General features: G+C 44.8%; 1 protein-coding gene across 1 annotated transcript in view; it reads left to right on the top strand.

Annotated features, from left to right (window-relative positions):
• SORD (sorbitol dehydrogenase) overlaps window positions 1-21,957 on the top strand; it is a 43,318-nt gene that overhangs the window by 13,141 nt on the left and 8,220 nt on the right. The window contains exons 2-5 of the mRNA XM_046654637.1: window positions 6,293-6,326; window positions 10,817-10,981; window positions 15,600-15,759; window positions 19,483-19,601. Coding sequence (XP_046510593.1) covers window positions 6,293-6,326; window positions 10,817-10,981; window positions 15,600-15,759; window positions 19,483-19,601 — 478 coding nt within the window. The remainder of the gene's footprint in view (window positions 1-6,292; window positions 6,327-10,816; window positions 10,982-15,599; window positions 15,760-19,482; window positions 19,602-21,957) is intronic.

Genomic DNA, 21,957 nt, shown 5'->3' on the forward strand with positions numbered 1-21,957 from the left:
TTGTCAGTACGAGGCACTGGAGACTGAAAATAGGATCTAAAACTCCTTCAGAAACAGGAAAATTCGTGTAGTAGTGTTACCGAGCCCCAAGGGACGGGTGACCGGCAAGTGCATCCTTTTGCCCAGAGCTGCTCCCCCCCGCCATGCCCGCCCCCCATAGAATGAGACTCGATTCGGAATAGCAGAGCGGGAAGGTTCTTCATCAGTGAACGGAGGAGGCAGAGCTCCTGCTCTAAAACACCTCCCTGAAGGGAAGGTGAGCAGGGTTCTTATGGGATGTGAAGGGGGAGGGGTCTCCGCGTCGTCGCTAGGGACAGGGGCATTTGGGGCATGCGCAGACCTTCCCTTCTTGCACACGGCACCTTTTGCACACGCTTCCTTTTTGCGCATGGCACCCCTTCGCCACCTTGAAGTTTTCTGGTTTGGACTGGTTCTCTCGTTCGGCCTCCTGGAATTGTGCTGCCTTGGTTCTTATAAGAAAGCCGGACTTAAAAACAAAGCATTAGACGTGGAAAATGTTTTAGGGACTTCCCTGGGTGACCGTAGCAAATAGCCCAAAGAAATACCTCCCTCCCCCTTATCGTAATTATGTTTCAACAATAGAACAAAACTCAAAGTAGAAAAACAACAGGAAATTAAACCCAGCAAATACTGCCGTGTCTGCCCACTACTGTGGGCAGTGCCTTTGTCCACAAAAAGCCAAGGGGCACAAAGCTAACATTTTCCCCTAAAAGCAGCAGGAGCAGTCAACAATATCATAAATAGGATTTTAGCACTTTAGGTAGTAAGTCCTAGTACTGCTAAGAGAGCCCTATTCTGAAGGGAAAAACTAGAATTATGGGTGTGGGGGAAATGCCTCTTCTAAAATCGCAGGGGAGAGAAATTAAGGAAGAGAAATATGTACTCATATATACAATATTGGCATCCACTTGATGAGTCTTTTAGTTTGGCTCTTAAGAGTTGGCAGTTTTCCCAAAATCAGATTTACACTAAGAACATTAATTACTGGAGAAAATATGTTCAGATTTTGCAAGGTGATATTCAGCATGTCAACCTACAAAAACAGAAACCAGTTTAAGAGGCAAAGTGTTTATTTGGGATCAAGGAATTGCAATTCAGGGAGCACAGATTCAGGTAGAAACCCAAATAGTGTTCTGGTTACAGGAGAGGGTCTCAAGCTTTTATGGGAAAAGGTGGGGAAAGATGAGCTAGGTTGTGTTGAAGAGTTCATTGGTGCTGGATGAGGTAGGCTGGGTTTGTACTTCATAGGTTGGCTTGAGATTCGCTCATCAGGCAGAAGGCTAGACTTGTACTTCATTGGTTAGTGATTCAATCATTAGCAAAGTCCAGTTTCATCAATCATTACAAACAGGATAATCATGTCCTTACTGACTTCTTGTAATGTTGGTGGTTTCGTCCAGTTTGGAAGATAAAACAAGACGTGTAAGGCAATTCCTTTGAAATGGCTGCTCTGGCTCTATTTTAATATGGCTCCACTCATGTCATCTTTCACAAGCTCAATAATTTTAAAAAAAAAAGTTGCCTTACGTAGACCTGAACACAGTGAGCACTTAATCAATATTACTAACAGATTAGAGCAGGCAACAAAACTCAGAGACTTCATATTTTTGCTTAAAATATAGAACCATCTAACAGGTTCATGTATGGTTATGGTCATACATTTTGAATTTGTAGGAAGTTATTTTTTAAAGTTTATCTATTTATGACAGCTGAGAAGTAAATAATCCTTTACCCATCTTGTATGGATTCAATTCTAGGTGCTGGGGAAGCTCAGGAGCGGAAGGGGTCGCCTTCCCAGCCTGGCCAGGACAGGGAAGGCGTCTTACAGGAGATGATTGTTTCACTCTGTGTTCATGATTCATGTTCGTGAGTCTCTATCCCTGACCCGGGCCCAAGCGCCAGTCCCACGAGTACAACTGCCTATTGGACAGCCCCACCTGGGTGTTCCCAGATTCCGAAATCCCAACATATCCAAACCTGAAACTCCCCACATTCCCACAGGCTTTAGGAATTCATCTCAGATGCCTCCCTTCCCCTCACTTCCCGCCTCATGTGGGATCTTGAAGAAGGTGAGGGACCAGCCAGTGGAGAAATGGACCCCGTGGGGTGAACAAGGGAGCACAGAGGGGTTTGGAAATTTCAGGAGCCTTGTAGGGAGGCACGGTGGCCGCAACATGGGGGGTTTAGGATCTTAAAGGGCCACTGGGCATTTTAAGTGGATTTGCATTTTAGAAGGATCGGTATCAGGAGAAGAAGGCCAGTGGGAGCCCAGAGAGCCTGGGCTGGAGACCGGCTCCGTGGCCTTTGGGAGAGTATCTGACCCTTCTACTTTGACCCCGAGTTTGCCAGGAATAGAGCAGCTAGAACAAAGTGTCTTATGACAAAATGGCCAATTAGGAAACCTTTGGGTTTTCCTCCCACCTCAAAACACCATTCAAGCACTCAAGGGACGGGGAAGATTGAGGAGGGAGGCAAGCAAAAATAAGATCTCCTTTGCTCTCAAGGGTGCAGGGCAGCCAGCCCACAGGTTGACAGGAGACCTGGCAGACAAGAGCCGGTGGCAGAGGTGGGCTTCCTGGAGCTCTGCCTGCTGTCCTTCACCCTAAGGCAGGCGGTGCAACTTGACACTCCCACAGCTGATAGAATCAGGCCTAAAAACACTTCTGGAATCCTACTCCACTTTCTTCCAAATTCCAGCCCTTAAAAGAGCAGTCAAGTTCTCTTAATGTTGACATGAAAACAAGGGAAATGCAACTTTTCTCTAAAACAATTTTTAAAGCTTTAACTTTTCAAAAGGAGAAGGACAAGGTTGTCCAGAGCTGGTTCGACCATACTCTGAGCTAATTCTAGAAAAAGAAGTTTAATTTCATTTCTTTTGTAATAAGAGCTAACTTATTTACTCTGAGTTGGGCGCTCTCTTTTATGATTGTCTTTGTGATACAGAGGAGGAAATTGAGGGCACAAAGAGGTTACGTAACTACCCCAAGGTCGTGCGGCTGATGGCAGGGAGCCTAGGTTTGCACTTGGACAGGCAATTCCAAGGTCTGAGTTCGCCACCACTGCACCACCCAGCTTAGCTGGAGGAGGGAAAAAGCATCTTCCCCTGATTTCTCCTCATGTTGAGGCCATTGCTGCAACCCAGGCAAGATGTACTGAGGACGTGAATTCAGATGCGCAGGTGGAAGTAGAGGAAAGGGGGCCATTCGGATTTCTTTAGGAAATACGTATTGAAGCTAATTTGAGAAAATATATTTAGGAAAGGCAAGAGAACATTTAGGGTGCGAGAGGCACGTGAGATGATTCTGTGTTTCCACAGAGCGTTCTTCCTGAAGTATTCTCATGATTTATTTGGGGGAAGAAGGGTGGCGGCTGAAGGGGATAGAAGGGAGAAAATACGTATGTGATGTATTTCTGACTTGAAGTCAGAAAAATGCTGGAAAACTGCCGTAAGTATAGTAAAGAACCATTATTCAACTCCTCTTTATCCCTTGTTACTATCACTCATAGAAAGATAAGAAGTCCTGTTCAAGAAACCTTCAGTACACCTGATTACACAACCTTTGGGAATGAAGAAAGGGGCTGTGGGGATAAAAGTGAAAGTTCGAAATCTCAGAGGAGCTAGGAAACTTTGATAGATGAGAAATAGGATAAATGAAAGAATATCACCACCGAAATCTGAGACAGAAAAGGAGATTAAGTAAACAGGATTGTAGCCAACATCATACCAAGTAAGCACAAATGCAAAGCAAGGGTTTTTAGTAACCATGCTGTAATAACTTTCTAAAACATTCTGAGCCCCACCCCTGAGCTTAGGATAATATTTACAAACTTAAGGGCTGATCTTAACATGGTCTTGTGCTTAGGTGGCATGTCTTCTGCAGAGAGGGGAGAGCGGAGCCAAGGTGAGATGTAAGAGTGATTAGAGTCACAAGAAAAAGAATGAAAAAGGAAAGCTGGTTGGCTGGGAGGGGTATTTAAGTTCTTGGTGAAATGTGTTCGGCCACTGAGGAAAACCAGGCTATTGGCACAGCACCCTCTAGTGTCTGGGAGAGTCACTGCAGCTTTGCCTGTGGGGTAAGGCCAAAGTTGGTCAACTCTGTTAACTCCAGCAAATATTTACTGTAGTAATCTCTAGTGACCCAGGGCCTATTTGGTGTGCCCAACTGTTGCTTTGGGCTGCAATCTTACTACCTCTCCACTCCCAAATGGGGTGTTCTGGCCTGGCCTGGCTGGAGGCATGGATATGAAAAGCATGCTGTGGAATTATCTCTCAGTGCTGGGAAGTTGCCTACTAGTGCCTTTACAGAGTAGGGTGGGTTCCTGTTCCATGTTTGAAATAATGGCTTTAGTCTTTATTTTCAATTTAACCTGCAGTTTAAAATTGCACCCAGTATAACAGAAACATAACTACATGGCAGCCCCTGATGTGATGTAATGTCAGGTGTGGAACCAGCAACTTCTTTGAGAAAGATTTTGGTGGCAGCCAGCTATCTTGAGTTGCCCATTTCTAGAGGGATTCCCCACTCTCTTCCCTCCCTCCCTCTCTTCCTTGCTCCCTCCTTCCTTCTTTTCTTCCTTCCTTCCTTCTGTAGCCAGTTTAAATTATTAAGAGATGAAAAATTGCCCTGAGCCCCTTTTCCCCACATCAGGCTGCTTTGGATGCACCTCTACGATTTACTACCTTAGTGTTACCATGGACAGGTTGCTAAATCTCCCTGTTCCTCAGTCTCATCTTATGGAAAATGGAATAATAGTGGAAGGTACCACATAGGGCTGTTGGGAGGATGAATGGAGGTGATGCGTGCACAGCACTCAGCATAGGACCTGCCACAGAGAAGGTGGCAGTGTTAGCTAATCGGCATTTGTGTTATCACTTTGGGCTTTGCTTCCCTGAAGACAAGGAGTTCAAATGAGCATGGAGCTGCTTCAGACAGGGCTGGTAATCTGAGATGAGTGAGAACCTCAGACCTTCCATGGAAGCACTATTGTGGAGAGAGATGAATTAAATACAAGTGTGTCCCCCCACCGTAGGTTTCCGGCAGGGCTCTGTACCTGGTGCCAGAGATTGAAGGTGCAGTCTTCAGCATCAAGGTTATTTTCTTGTTAGCAAAATAGCCCCAGTGTCGTTTATTGCTACCTATAAAAGCATCTGAGGAAGCTTTCTGAAGGAGGCAGGCTTTGAGCATTGCCTCCTCCCCGAGCGCTCTGCGTGGGGCCCTGCCCTGGACATCCTCATCACCTCATTGACTGCTCCTTGCATCACCCCTGAAAAGGAGAAAAGGCATATTCCCCTTTATGGGTTCAGTGGGATGAAGTGTGGCAGGCTTGGGAATAAGACACACCTGGGTTTAGCCCTGGTTTATCCACTCTGTGGCAGTATGACCTTGACCAAATTATTTAACTTCCTGGCCTCAGGTTTCTTATCTGCAAACTGTGGGCTGTGGCGAGAAACACGTGCCATGAGGTGTGTAAAGCCCAACACGCCATCTGACACATAGTCGGTGCTGTAAACATCTCTCATCCCTTCCCCCTCTTCCTAGCTGCCTTCAAAGAATTAATAAAATGAACACTTTGGATTTGGCCACTCACTGTCCTTCCTCGTCACCAAGAATTTCCTAGCCAGTTGGCAATGGGGAGAAAAAGCTTGGTAAATAGTAATGGTACTAATAGCTGTGAACATCAGAATAGCTCAGATTGCTTTTTAAACCTGTGAGAGTGGCCAAAATGCAGGTCCTGTGTGTTCCCAAGGGACCTCTAAACCTCCACATGGGCGGTTTTGGAAGAGAGGACCAAATATTGGGCTGTGCACTGATGGAAAGGGAAAAGAGCGGCAGCCTGCACACTTGGTCCAACCTGCTCCAGACAAAAGCCCCCACATGTAACCGCCAGAATCACCCTCATCCTCTCCCTGTACCAGTTTGCCAGACCAAACAAATCTGTATCTAAGAATGTGTTTTTCCTAAAGGGAGGGATCTGTATGGAAGGCAGATCTTGAGACCCAGAAGCAGCCCAAACATCCTTTCTGCCTGGCGTTGCCTTTGGCATACTTCTCAGTCCAGGGCAAGTTGCACGGTGGCTGGGGTGAGGTCAGCTATTAGAGTCAGCGTTATTCCATGTACCCCTCAGGCAGCCACCAGAGTATGGTCTGAGCCTGAGTTAATTCTAAGAAGTATTTGAATGAAATTCCACTTTAATTTTTTTTAACTGAAAATGTGCATAAGGTAAAGTTATTATGCATGCTAAATGATTTTTTCTGTTTTGTTTCCTTTAGGAGAACTATCTTATCCCTGAACCAGGCCCCAATGGTAGGTCCTTGGGAAACTTGACATATGTTTTGTTGTTTCCTGTTGTGTACCCTGGAGATACGTGTGCATTGCTCCCTTACCTCTTGTCCTACTGTTTATTACTTTTGCCTCCATTAAAAACTATGTCTTCATTAGGCTTGAACCTAGTCCATTGTCCACAGCACGACTGGGTAGATTTAACTTGGCTGCTACATAAAATAAAGGAAGTAGTGATAGAAAGAGAGGAGTTACCATATCACACTGCTGACTTGTCCCAAAGAGTTTTCCATATAAAATGTCTTCAATTTATGGAGCAAAGGCAGAATGGTTCTTCTTTTGACCTAATGACAGAGTTAGGTTACTCTCTCCACCGTAAGCTGCTATTTCAGGTGGCCAAACCACGTCCTGACCCTGACCCAAACTTTCAAAAGGAGTGAGTCTATACAACTTAATTTTTTAATTAGAAAAGAGCATCGTGCCAGGAAGACCAGGACCTTCTGTCCACTGGGGATGGGAGGGCCTGCGTGGAGCCCTGCCGCACTGCCCTAATCTCCCATGCACAGAAAGTGAGTGAGCACGCTGGGGCAGAGTTCCCACCACCTTTGCTCCACTCCTTCTGGCCTCTCACTGAGCGAGCCTACCGGGCTGAGCTGACGTGCATGTTTCCTGGAGTGGTATCTATGCCTTGGGAGGTTATGCTGCCCTGTTGGCTAGGCAGATCTCTGCTGACAGTTTTCCAATCTCTCCTGTCCCTGGAGTCCCACTTCATAATCTGCAGGACCCTGAAGTGGGGCTGGGGACAAGAAGGAGAGTGTCTATACATAGCACATCCCACACCCAGCCACTCAGCGCCCCTTTCTGTCCCTTGTTTTTCCTTTTTTCTTTTTTCTTTTTTTGCTGAGGAAGATTTGCCCTGAGCTAACATCCATGCCAATCTTCCTCTATTTTGTATGTGGGATGCCGCCATAGCATGGCCGCCAACGAGTGGTGTAGGTCCACGCCCAGGAACTGAACCCAGTCTGCCGAAGTGAAGCACGCCAAACTTAACCACTAGGCCAGGGTGCTGGCCCCTCCCTTTCTGTCCTTGATGAGTTGGACGTGTGCTTCCCCACCTTGCCCCATCTACCTCAGAACTGTAGCTTCTGTGTGAACATTAGATTGAAGGAAGCTTTCCTGGAACCTCCTGAGCTTTGCTACTCAAAGGTCAGCTGGTTTATTGATTTATAGTGATAAGAATACAGACAATAGCTGTTTCTGTGAGTGTTCAGCAAGTAATGTATATTTAGGACTTACGTGTTTTCACCAAGATACCGTGTTCAGAGAAGTGAAAGAGACACGTCGCTGAAAAGTTGAGGTGAAAAGTCCTGAAAACTTGCTGTTGATTCGAGAGGTGGCCAAGCAAGGGCTGCCTTAGCCTCAGAGCATCCTGGCACAGCTTCTCTCTCTGAAGCAGCGTGGTGTTCTCACTTTGTCCTCTCTTGCTGCCCTTGAATTGGAAGAGGAAACGATGCTGAATTTCAGCGAGGGTTCTAGCAAGTCAGATTTACTCTCTTGTTATAAATTGGTAATCCAAAAGAGGAAACTCTAGAGATAGTTTTCGTAACTCAAATGATTTTTCCCTACCTTTGATCTCAGAATTCACCCTGCCATTTCTTCCTCTGTTCACCAAAGACAAAGTCCCACAGAGCCACACCTGGTGGATTGCCCAAGGTTTGTGGCAAGGGCAGTGTGGAAGACATCTGGATGCAGAGCAGAGCTGTGGGTCTCTTTGTCTTTCTAAGGCAGAGCTTTTTCTCAGGGAGATATTCGTATCATGGCCCTCTCAGTCAGACTAGGCCAGTAATCCTTTAGGATTTATTTCGGCAAAGGGACTCAGGAGCATTATTATTTTAAACTTGGAGAACTGACAACAACAATACCACCAAGTCTCACTATATCCAAACCTGTGAAGGGGAAATGCCAGTTGAAACCTTTGGATGGTTTAAATTAAAGCTGCTCTTTTTAACAAAACAAGAGGCGTGAAGAACACAGTCTGATAGCTCTCAAAGTGCTGCCAAGCCTAGGTTTGGCCAGCCTCCCTCGTGTGAATAGATAAGAATCAGGCATAGCGTACCAGTTGTCTGGAAATAGTTATCTCCTAGAAAACAATTTTTTCCCCTTAGGTAGTTGGTACATTTCTTCCTACTGATAATATCTTGTTTATTCTGTATATCAGAGTTCTCTGGAGAAACAGAAGCAAGAGAGAGAGGAGAAGAGAGAGAAGAGAGACTTATTATTTATTTATATATAGATTTATTATATATGTATATATAGAGAGGGCAGGGGGAGATTATTTTTTTTTAATTTTTCCTTCTTCTCCCCAAAGTCCCCCAGTACATAGTTGCATGTTCTAGTTGTGGGTCATTCTGGTTGTGCTATGTGGGACGCCTCCTCAGTGTGGCTTCATGAACAGTGCTAGGTCCGCACCCAGGATCCAAGCTGGTAAAACCCTGGGCCACTGAAGAAGAGCACGGGAACTTAACCACTCAGCCACGGAGCCGGGCCCCAGGGGGAAATTTATTTTAAAGAATTGACTCCCATGATCGTGGGGACTGGTAAGTCTGAAATTCATAGGGCTGACCAGCAGTCTGGAAATTCAGGTGAAAGTCGATGTTGCAGTCTTGAGGAGAATTCCTTCTTCAGGAAACCTCAGTCTTTCCTTTTAAGGCCTTTGTAGGGGAGGAAAACTTTTCCTTTCCTCCCTTCTCGGTTCTTTGGCTGGCCTAATAATTAGATTGACACAAGACAGATTAACAGGATAAAAACAATTTTAATTTTATACGTATGGGAGCTCATAGAAATATGAGACTCAGAGAAGTGACCAAAGCAGGCAGCTTTGATACCTTTTAGATAAAGAAACAATAAATTTGTGAAGAATTGACAAAGAAGTTTGGGCTTGGGGTAGTAAATTAGTAAAGAAGTAACAAGGTTTATTTATAGTCTTCTAGGCCTTGAATTCCCTGTCTCTGGTGATAAGGATGTCTCTGTACTTGCTAGAACAGGGAGGGTACCTTTCACGTGGGAAATGTATTTCCTACTTTCAGGGGGACAGAGGAGGGTCAGAGTGTCCTTACACTGGCTGTTTCTTAAGAAACTTTATTCAAATAATCAATATGCCAAAGTGGCATTTTTTGGGACCTGAACCCCATCACCTTATTCTGATTGGATGAAGCTTACCCACATTATGGAGGGTATTCTGCTTTATTCAAAGTCTGCTTATTTAAATTTTTTTAAAATTCAGGTATAATTGATATACAACATTATATTAGTTTCAGGTGTACAACTTAATGACTTGATATTTGTGTGTATTGCAAAATGATCACCACAGTAAGGCTAGTTAACATCCAATACCATACAGTTACACATTTTTTTTTTCTTGTGATGAGGACTTTTAAGATCTATTCTCTGAGGGTGGCCCCATGGCCAAGTGGTTAAGTTCACGTGCTCCGCTTCAGCAGCCTGGCGTTCACCGGTTTGGATCTTGGGCATGGGCCTACACACCGCTCATCAAGCCATGCTGTGGTGGCATTCCACATAGAAGGACTAGAATGACCTACAACTAGGATATACAACTATTTACTGAGACTTTGGGGGAAAAAAAATGAGGAAGATTGGCAACAGATGTTAGCTCAGGGCCACTCTTCATCACCAGAAAAAAAGAAATCTATTCTCTTAGCAACTGTCAAATATGCAATACAATATTATTAACTGTAGTCACCATACTGTACATTATATCCCCATGACATTTATTTTATAACTAGAAATTTGTACATTTGGCCTGCTTCACCCATTTTACTCACCCTCTTCTCCCCAAGTCTGCCGTCTATCAGTTCTCTGTATTTATAAACTCGGTTTTATTTTTGTTTTTTCTTAGATTCCCTATATAAGTGAGATCATACAGTATTTTTCCTTCATCTGACTCATTTTAGCATAATGCCCTCAAGGTCCATCCATGTTATTGAAAATAGCTAGCTTTCCTTTTTTATGGCTGAATAATGTTCCATCGTGTGTGTGTGTGTGTGAGTGTGTGTGTGTGTGTATACACATATATATACACCACATTTTCTTTATCCATTCACCCATCAATGGGCACTTAGGTTGTTTCCATATCTTGGCTATTGTAAATGATGCTGCAGTGAACATGGGGGTGCTCACATGTTAATCACATTTAAAACATACCTTCACAGCAACATCTAGTGTTTGACCAAACAACTAGGCACCATAGCCTAACCAAGCTGACACATAGAATTAACCCTCGCATGCAGTTATTTGGCTCTGTGGAAGCCTTCTTGCTTTTCAAGCCTTAATTGGGGTTGCTGTTGAGTTTGTTTTCCTCTGTGGACTAAATTTTGTACCTGGCCTTTGAAACCAAGACCTCTCCTTTGTCCAGAGGAAGAACACCAGGGTGCCTCAGAGTAACAGAGGGGTTGTTCCCTCGCTCACTTGTTTTCTCCTTTCTCTTCTTAAACCAGAGGTGCTGCTGAAGATGCATTCCGTTGGAATCTGCGGCTCAGATGTCCACTACTGGGAGCATGGTCGAATTGGGCATTTTGTTGTGAAAAAGCCAATGGTGCTGGGGCATGAAGCTTCAGCGACGGTCGTGAAAGTGGGATCATTGGTACAGCACCTAAAGCCAGGTCAGCCAAGCCCTTCAACTAAGGGATTTATTTGTTCATTCAACATAAATATTTGTGCATGCTTTCTTGGAGCCAGGCCCTCTGTTACACATGGGGGATACAGCAGTGAACGGTACAGCCTTGGTCCCTACACACATGGGTCTTCCACAGGGGAAGGGAGAGCGAGGACAGATAGTTGCTTAATCACAGTTGTGTTGAGGGCAGGAGAGAAGAATACGGGGTGCAATCTGTGTGTTCTACCCAGACCCCGGCTCGTCTGAGGAACACCTGAAGGTAGGTAAGAACTAAACTAGGAAAAGTCGGGGGAGTGGGGGGGCGGGGGGGAGAATGTTCCAGGTGCAAGAACCAAAGCTGCCTCCGTGTGCTAAGAACCAGGGCATTTGGTGCAGTCTTTGATTTTATTGGCTGGCTGGGAAACTACCAATAGTTTCCTAGATTTGCTTTCTTCATCCTTGCAGAGGGAGGAATTCTCAGCTGTGGCAGACTGTGACATTCCCCAGCACAGTGAGTTCAGTCCAGGCTGTCTTGGCGTGGCAAGCTGTCGGCTTTAACTTCCTTTGCTGACGAGGCTGCTGCACAGCCTGGAGATGAGGTCAGATTATTTGGGGGATGAAGGGGGTTGGCAAGAGGTGCTATCCTGTGTTAGCTATAAGGCTCTCTGAGCCTGGCTACGTGAGGAGGGATCGACCAGCTCTGAAGGAGCTAGACGTATGTGTTATTTAGGAATGTTAAGTCAGGGCCTCCATTCCTCATCAGTGGAAGTCAAGAAAGCCCCTGAGGTTTTGCAAGGTTGTCCCAAAGTGGAAGGTTCATAGCTTCCGACAACCACTGATTGCTTCTTGCCTGTGGGATGAGGTCTCTAAATGTAAGTCATAACAAGGAGTGGGGGGTTGCTAAATTTAAGTTATAACAGGTGCTTAGTCAGCATCTACAATGGGTCCCACCTTGGGCCAGGTAATTTGAGGGATATAGAAAATTGAGAATATGTGATCCCTGGATGCTTTGAGCTACTTGAGGAGACTGGATGTCAGGACATACATAAATGCCAACAATTAAAGAACTAGACTATATGGGTGCTATTGGTTTGCAACCTTCTTGGGAGCTTCCCAGCTGTAATATGAAACCAGCCCCATCCATGGAGGGCAGAGAGAGACTGAAGAAAGAGGCGGACCACCCCAGATTGGCAGGTGGCAGGTTTAATAAGCAAGGGAACTCACATGTGAGGCTTGTCTTCGGTGGCTGCAAGATGAGTAGATCTCCACACCCACCCTCCAAATCTTACAAGTTTATATAGACGCCTTAACTGGATTCAGTCATGTGGTCTCGACAACACATTGCTCTCAAGGCTGAATCCTTGAAAATGGTTCCCACTGTGGGAATGGTGGGGATAGTGTACATTGCAAGCAGGGTGGGGGCTGGGGTGGTGAGGAGCCTCCAGTTGCCTAGATCCAGTTCTCAGGTCAGCGGGTGGTCATGTCCTCTTGAAGACCTCCTCCAACAGTCAGGTATGGGAAAGAATAGGCTCTGGGAGTTCAAAGAAAGGGCATTTGTTGTGGGCAGAGGTGCTTAAAAAGAAGGTCCATGGAGGAGATAGGTTCAGCTGGACATTTAACAATAATAATTATAAGAAGGAGAAGAAAGCAGTTAACATTTATTGATTTACTATTTGTTAGTCTCCAAGTTAAATACTTACATGTATAATTATTTATTTCATTCTTGAAACAACCCTACGAGATAGGCATCATTTTCCTCATTAACAGGTGAAAAAGGTGAAGTATAGTGATTGCCCAGGGTCACACACCAGTTAGTCTCAGAGCTGGGGTGCCTGTCTTGGTCTGCTTGACTCTAGAGCAAGTACTCAGAGCCACTGGGCTGCCCAACGTCTGGAGACGAGAAAGATTTTGTATTTGAGTTAGTGAAGAGGTCAGAATCTAAGATTCCAATTAAGAGGAACAGAATAAGAAAATTACAGAGGTGGGATTACATATCTCAATTGCTAATAAGTTGCTGCTTGGAGCAGAGGTTCTGTGTTAGGAAGTTAGTGGAGATGATAAAAATGCATAATCTGTATAAAAGTCCCTCTTTTAAAAGCACCATACAGGGCTGGCCCCATGGACAGGTGGTTAAAGTTCTGCACACTCTGCTTTGGTGGCCCAGATTTGCGGGTTTGGATCCCAGGCATAGACCTGCACCACTCATCAGCCATACTGTGGAGGCATCCTACATACAAAATAGAGGAAGATTGGCACAGATGTTAGCTGAGGGCAAATCTTCCTCACCAAAAAAAAATAAATAAATAAAAGCATTGAACAACTGTGAGTTACATGTTATCATAATGAAATAATAATTAGAAGATAAAATTGAGTAATATAAAACTCCACCTGATTATGGAGGATCTTGAATGCTAGGTTGAAAAACTCATTGTTGGGGCTGGCCTGGTGGCATAGTGGTTAAGTTAACATGCTCCACTTCACCGGCCTGGGGTTCACTGGTTCAGATCCCAGGTGTCGACCTACATACCACTCATCAGGCCTTACTGTGGCAGCATCCCACATACAAAGTAGAGGAAGATTGGCACAGATGTTAGCTCAGTGACAATCTTCCTCAAGCAAAAAAAAAAAGAGAGAGAGAAAGATTGGTGACAGTTGGTAGCCCAGGGCCAATCTTACTTACAAAAAAAAAAGAATTCATTGTCAATGGGAGAAGCATAATTTGGAGAAAGTTCATTGGGCAGCAGAGAAAGTAGCAAGGAATAGAACAAAGAGAGATATACAGATAGAGGAACACATTTTAGTTGTCACAAGGATATCTGTGGAAACTTTCTTTTTAGAATATGATTTTTGTTTAAGTGTTTCATATGCTAACTTTGACTTAAAGTTTTTTTTTTGTTTTTTTTTTTTGCTGAGGAAGATTGGCCCTGAGCTAACATCTGTTGCCAATCTTCCTCTTTTTGTATGTGAGTCGGCTGTCACAGTATGGCCACTGAGATGAGTGGTGTAGGTCCATGCCCGGGAACTGAACCCAGGCCACCAAAACAGAATGCGCTGAACTTCACCACTAGGTCACCAGAGCTGGCCCTGACTTAAAGTTCTAATCAACTAATCTAGAAAGAAGAGTGGTTCTTAGTATTTGCTTACAAAATTTAAGCATAAATCTTAAAGAATCAATAAATCTAAGACATGGAAGAATTCTGAATTCATGAAAAATCTGGCCATCTATTTCATAGTTTGAATTTCCTCTACAATAATACCAGCTCAGATAATTATAATAATGATAATACCGTAAAAAATAGTGAATACTGCTGTATATTACTACTGCTATCACCATTGCCATCACTGCTTTTAATGAGCACTAACTACAAACCAAGACTGTATTCTGTGGGTACTTTTAACACAAAAGACAGAAAAAATAGCTGAACATGTCTCTGCTTAGTAAAGGGCAGACTTCCCAGGGGTTCCTCAGAGTCAGGAGGGCCCTTGCGTGGCTAGTCATCCCTCTGGGGTGGGGGTGGGGGTTGGTGGGAAGGGACACAAGGGAATGAAATTTCTGAGGTAGTGGTGATGTTCTGTATCTTGATATGGGTTTACATTACACAGGTGAATGCATTTATCAAAATTCATCTAGTGATCCACTTAGTATTTGTGCATTTCATCAATATCTAAATTTTGCCTTAAAAGAGAACCATAAACAAGAATTGAACTCTGGTTAATAATGTGCAGATTGGAATCTTTAAGGAGGGAGTGTACTGATGTCTACAACCTGCTTTGAAATGTGTCAGAAAGGAAGATGGATTGATGGATGGAGGAGAGATGGATAGATGGGAGGGATGGACGGATATGTGACAAAGTGAATGTAGCTAAATATTAATAGAAGGATCTAGGTGGAGGATATCTGAGTGTTCACTGTAGAGTTGTTTCTTTTGCTTTGCCTTATTTTGAGTTGTTTACAACTTTGCTGTATGTTTGAAAATCGTCATAGTGAAAAGATAGAAGAGCACTTCAAAGGCTGGGGTAGCAGTCTGGGAGAGCCGGCTGTTCACAAGCCTGAATGTTACTCTGCTGTCCCAGAGTCCGAGGCCTCTGCGGTCATGCACCTTAGCCGTTCTGCTACCAGGAATCAGTTGACTCTTAGTTATTATCTAAAGACAATCAGACTGAACGTAAAACCTGCCAGAATGGTGGCTCTTGTGTTTGTAAATCCCTTGCCCCGTGTTTTCAAAACAAGTGAAGAAAAAAAGGTGCAAACTCCTCGCACTAGCTACCTCTTTTGCAGCAGTTTGAGATGGGAACTGGACCTGGCTTGCCTTAGAAATGGGACTGGTTCTGTGTTTCCCAAGCTGGGAGATGGCTGTGGAGCTGGAGCGGCAGTTGGCTTGTTCCATGCGTTGGTAAAGGGCCAAAGCAGTCTGTGGAGAAGTGGGCTGGTCATTTTCTCCCAGAGTGTGAGTCTGTGCTGCATCCTGTGTTTCCTGTGTAAGCACTAACAGGCTGGGCTTGCCTAGGGCACCCTGGATCCCCAGGGAGGAGGGTGGCTCTTTGGGCCAGATTCTCCTGCTGGCATCTGCCCATGGATGTGCATCCCTTCACCATCTCTGCCCCTGCTCGTGTTTCCTCTCCAGGTGATCGTGTTGCCATTGAGCCTGGTGCTCCCCGAGAGACTGATGAATTCTGCAAGATTGGCCGATACAATCTGTCGCCGTCCATCTTCTTCTGTGCCACACCCCCCGATGACGGGAACCTCTGCCGGTTCTATAAGCACAATGCCAGCTTCTGCTACAAGTTAGTGCCCATGGCCCCACCATGTCACCTGGGAGCGCTCCTCCTCTGTTTGTTTGATGTTCTTCTAGTCTCCTGTAGTGATTTCTTTGTTTCTTTCAGCTCATGATTCCAGACGTGAGGTGTCCCCCTGGGCAGGCCTGCCCTTCTTGGTGGCATTGAGTCACCTGCCTCACTAGCCGACCAGGGCTCAGACTGACTCCCAGGGCTTGGTTTTAGTCTTTCAGTCCACCGTTTCCTCACGTAGAGCAACAATAGAAAGCTGTTGCTGAAATCACTCACTCCTCTCTAGCCGTCCTGGAGATAACTTGTGGTTCGTCCTTCGTTATTGGTCTCCACTGCGGCTACGGGAAACAGAGCTTATAACAGCAGTGACCTCGATGACAACAACAACAAACGAAAACAGCAACAGCTGGGGTTTCCTGAGGAGGCATGGCATGGAACCAGGGCATGACTTTCAGGACCCTGGATCCACTCCCTCCCAGTGAGTGACTTTGGGGAAATGACTTAGCCTTCCTCTGCTTCAGTCTCATTTAATCACTTGAAGGTTAAATAAGGCAATGCGTGTAAAGTCACAATTATCATTACTATGTGCCTGGCCTTGTGCCAATAAGTGCTCCTCATGCCTTATCTTATTTAACCCTTAGAAGAATAGTGGTGAGGTGGGCACCAGTCCTGCAGTTTTGTGCAAGGATCAGCAGAGGCAGGAGGAGGCTAATTGACTCGGGCACAGAACAGAGCTAGAAGTCAAGCCTGGGTAGCTCCTAATCTCAAGCCCCTGCCCTGTGGTCAGTACCCCATCCCAACTCTCAGAACGGCTTCTGTCTGACAGAAGCAAAGGGCTGCGCCTTCCACATGGGCCCTGGCCCATGGAGCCCTGGGGTTGTGATGTACCGCTTTCCTTCTGACCTGATCAGGTGCGTTTTCCTCCCACCCCAGCCTGGCCCCAGTGGTGGCTCTGTTGGCCAGGATGGGGCTTGTCCGATGGAGGCCAGCTGCTGGTCACAGGGGCAGCCTGACAGATCTGAGTCTTCTGGTGGCCACTGGAAGCCTTGAGAAGAGTCACAGGCCAGAGACCGCGTGCTGAGTTTAAGTCAACACCTGCCCCTGCTCTAGAAGAAAGCAAGTCATGCGGGCAGAGTCCACCTTTCAGCGAGTGGTTCCTGAACTAGCCCACCTTTTCTGGGCTCTTTCCAAGTCAAGGCGTCAAACAAGACTTTCATGGAAAGCGGAGGAACAAAGCGGTAAAGCTCAAGACTAACCACTGATCTCTGCCATTTACCAACCGTGTGACCTTGAGCAAGTTACTTAAACTTTGCAACCTCAGTATCCTTGCCTGTAAAATGGAGATGATAATGACACCAATATGATGATATGCATAGAATTATTGATGGGATTCAATGAGAAAGGCACATCAAGTACTCACCATGAGACCTGGCACATAGTAGGTGCTCAATAAACAGTGCCATGATACGTTGTAGCCGTGGCCTTGTGTCTGGGGGATGGTACGGGGTTAGGCCTGAGACGGAGCCTCGCACTGGGATGGAGGGTGGTTTGTAGGGAATTGTGGAGGAGAGGGTGTTCTGGTTGATGATGGTGATGGGAGGGCTGAGGAGGGCCTCTAGGGGCCACACAACTCCCACCTTGACCTCTCCTCCCAAGGTGCTTTCTGCCTATGTCCCCAGCCCAGCCCTGGACCTAAGCCCTCCTCTCTGGTTTCTCTTTATGAAGATTCCTACACTGCCACCGCCTCTTTATTTTCTCACCCACCTTATTTTCTTTCTATCTTCCTGCTTCCCCCTTGGCTTCTTGATCATCCTTTTGCCTGTTCCCTGAACCCTATTGTGAAAACCACCAAATTGCCTTGTCATTCGCTGGTGTTTATAAAGTCATGAAAGATTAGAGTTGGTAAGAAAGTTAGAGTCCTCTCATACCTCTTCCCCTGCTGCCCCCACTGAACAAGGTTGAGGAAGGAGGACCAGTAACTCTCCCAAGGTCAATGGCAACGGGGCTGAGCCTCACGACTCTGCCCAGTGCTGGTGCTTCTGCCTCCGTGCAGCTGGCTATGGCTGCATCTGTGAAAAGGCAGCGTCTGCCTGGTCAGAATAATCTCCCTGATAACAATCCTCTCTCATCTCTGTCCCCAATCCCATTTCTCCTTGGTGTTCTTGTTTCAAGGGGAAGTCAGAACGAAGGTGAGAGGAGCTCACACTTCCTGACCTCAGCTTAGAGTCAATACAAGCCTGGGGGAGGCCCAAATGTGAAGGGGCAGACATGTCTGAGTGAGTGTGGTTAGGGGTCCTTGAGAGACTTTGGGTGTCTTCATTATTTTACTTCAAACTTTTCCCCTTATATAGGATTGACGGGGTAGGTTGGGTGAGTGGAAGGGGTGATGACAGTAGTCAGAGCAGGAGAAAGGATTGGAGTCGGGGGTTGATGTGAGGGAAGCAGAGGGGAAGGGAGAAGGAACAGGTAGGGGCCAGCAGCCAGGCCAATTACAGGCCTTAGTATTTATTCTGTGGAGGATTGTGAACAATGACAGCAAGATCATGGGGATGAGCACATGGTTTGGCTGCCACCTTTATTTCTTTTTGGAACTTGAAGGTTTTCATGTTCTTGCCTGTGGAGGTTTGAGGGGGCATTGAATAAATACTGGACAGTGAGGAACTAGCAGAAATTAGATATTAACTCTACAGCTCCTTGTACCAGGAGGCAGCTGATAATGGGACAGGCAGACGACGTGGAATCAGGAGACCTAGGTTCGAGTGTGGCTTGTCCACTCACTAGCCTTGTAACCTTGGGCAAGTCTGTTAATGTCATCGAGCTTCAATTTCCTCTTCTGTGGAATGGAGGTAAAAATAAAGCCTGCCCTTCCTGCCTGACAAGGTCCTAGTGAGGATTAAATGAGATTATGGATGAGAAAGCTCTCTAAGTGGTAAAGCCTTATTCAAATGTTTGCTGTCATCCTAACTGGGATTGTTAATAGGGTCAAGATGCCAGTAGACTTGGAAGTGAAAATCAAGAACCCAGTGGCAAAGGTGACACAGCATTTAATCAGCTGTGTGGAAGACAGGCCCGTTTCTCATCTTAACCAGTCCTGGGACAACCGTGCAGCTGCTGCCATCAGACGTGGTTCTTCTGGAGCATGTAATACAGGAGACAATGAACAGAGTGATGCCAGCTTCTAAATCAGTGTTTGGCAAAGCTACTGATAGTAAGGATTGTTTGTTAAAGTGAAACCACAAAGGCTATAAGTTTGAGAAACAGATATGATGCTGGAATGTGGTTATGTTAACCCCTTGTTAAATGAACTTTTCATTTATTGATGACGGCCACACCCTAATTTATCTTGGATAGCAGTTAAAGAAAACATAATGTATTCACATTCACTGAAGTGATTTCACCAAAGAAAACCATTTTCAGAGGGGCGCGTGTGGCACAGGCTCTGGAATCAGACATATCTGGCTTCCAATTCAAACCCTTTGAGCCCCTCACTAGCTTTGAACGTTGGAGCAAGTCATTTAATCCTCCAAGCCTCGATTTCCTCGTCTGTAAAATGGGAATAGTAGTACCTGCCACAGAACTGTTCCAAGGATTTACGTGAGTGAATATATGTAAATTGCTTAGCACATTGCCTGGCACATATGTAAATGCTTAATAAATATTAACTATTGTTATTATTGTTAACCCAGAAGGACTAACTGAGTGTGTTGAATGACTCCTCAGGCTTCCTGACAATGTCACCTTTGAGGAAGGGGCCCTGATTGAGCCGCTGTCTGTGGGAATCCACGCCTGCCGGCGAGGTGGAGTCACCCTGGGAAACAAAGTCTTTGTGTGTGGAGCTGGTAAGAAACAGACGATACCCTGGTTATGAGCTCATTCAAGGGGAATGTGGGGACCCCTCTGTCCATCTCATTCCCCCTCCAGGGTCTGAAATTGGTCCTAGAATCTTCCTGGATGGGGCAGGATTACAGTGTCTTATTCCCTCAGTGACCAGCACTTTGCTAAATAAACTAATATCTGCAGACATGATAGTAACTAATGTTATTTCCTAGGCAACATAACCCTTCTGTTGATTTAAAGAATGCAATTTAGGATTATGTTTCAAGCCTTGTTATGAAACTAGGGAAATATTTTTGGTAGTAAAGGGAAGGGCAACTTTTGGACATTTCAAATGATACGAGAGAAGTGGTTTCCTGGTCCATCCAGAAATGAGATGGTCCCGCTCATGGCCAGTGGAAGGAGTGGGGTCGAGCCCACCCTGAGCCAGCACCCTGCCTACATTGGGGTTGCAGCGAGCTGCCTTCTCTCTTTGCCTGCTTCCAGCCACCCAAAGAAACCCTATCAGCCTCAGAGTGAATCATTCTAGGCATCTAGGCTTCTAATTGCTGGTGGCCAGACAGCATGCTCACACTCCTTGTGGGTGTGATTTGGAGTTCCTCATATACTTTTTTTTATTGAGGTATAATTGACATATGACATTACATTAGTTTCAGGTATACAACATAATGATTCAATATTTGTATAGATTGCGAAATGATTACCACAGTAAGTCTAGTTATGGTTCCAAAATTTTTTTTTCTTGTGATGAGAGCTTTTAAGATCTACTCTCTTAGCAACTTTCAAATATGCAACACAATATTATTAACTATCGTTACCATGCTGTACATTACATCCCCATGATGTTATTTATTTTTTAGCTAGACATTTGTACCTTATAATTTTTTTAATAATCAGAGGGACTTTTTTTATTGACGTTGGTTTATAGCATTATGTAAATTTCAGGTGTACATCATGTTTCGATTTCTGACTACATTGTGTTTACCACCCAAAGTCTAATTGCTGTCTGGTACCATACACATGTGCCCTTTTGACCTTTTCACCCTCCCTGCTCCCTGCTTCCCCTCTCGTAACCACCAATCTATTCTCGTGTCTATGTGTTTGTTTGTTTGTTGTTGTTGTTTTTATCTTCCACATATGAGTGAAATCATACAGTATTTGTCTTTCTCTGGCTGACTTATTTCATTTAGTATAACGCCCTGAAGGTCCATCCATGTTGGCACAATGGCTATATTTCCTCTCTTTTTATGGCTGACTAGTATTCCATTATATGTATATGTATATATACCACAACTTCCTCATCCATTCATCTATTGATGGGCACTTAGGTTGTTTACAAGTCTTGGCTGTTGTGAATAATGCTGTAATGAACATGGCAGTGCATCTATCATTTTGCGTTAGTTTTTGTTTTCTTTGGATAAATACCCAGAAGTGGAATTGCTGGATCATATGGTAGTTCCATTTTTAGTTTTTTGGGGAACCTTCATGCTGTTTTCCATAGTGTTTGCACCAAATTACATTCCCAACAAGAGTATATGAGGATTCTCTTTTCTCCACGTCCTTGCCAACACTTATTTTTTGTCTTTTGGAAAATAGCCATTCTAAGAGGTGTGAGGTGAGATTTCATTGTGGTTTTGATTTACATTTCCCTGATGATTAGTGACGTTGAGCACCTTTTCATGTACCTGCTGGCCATCTGTATGTCTTCTTTGGAAAAGTATTCAGATCCTCTGCCCATTTTTTTTAATCAATTGTGTTTTATTGCTGTTAAGTTGTATGAATTCTTTATATATTTTGGAGATTAACCCCTTATTAGATATATGATTTGAAATATTTTCTCTCATTTGATAGGTTGCCTTTTTCACTTTGTTGATGGTTTCCTTTGCTGTGCAGAAGCTCTTTGGTTTGATGTTGTCTCACTTGTTTATCTTTCTCTTTTTGCTTTTGCTTTTGGGGTCAAAACCAAAAACTCATCATCAAGACCAATGTCAAGGAGCTTATTGCCTGTCTTTTCTTCCAGGAGTTTTAAGGTTTCATGTCTTATATTCAAGGCTTTAATCCATTTTGAGTTAATCCTCATACACTTTTGTGACTGATTTTCTTTGGCAGGGTCGCAGAAGTGACCTCAGGGCTTCCTAAGAGGAATGATGGGTGTAGAACAGGCTTGCCTCAATGAACCAGCAGACTGTAGGATTCGGGTGACAGATTTTTTTTAAAAATCTGCATAAGTAATACATTTTTGCCATAGAAAAAGAAGATAAGTCATACATACCACACTTGGACACACGCAGAAATTCACCCTTAGCCCTGTCACCCATCAGCCTGAGAAAACCACTGCTAACTTTTTTTTAAACGAGATCA

The sequence above is a fragment of the Equus quagga genome, chromosome 2, assembly GCF_021613505.1.
Source record: "Equus quagga isolate Etosha38 chromosome 2, UCLA_HA_Equagga_1.0, whole genome shotgun sequence".
NCBI classification, from domain to species: Eukaryota; Metazoa; Chordata; class Mammalia; order Perissodactyla; family Equidae; genus Equus; species Equus quagga.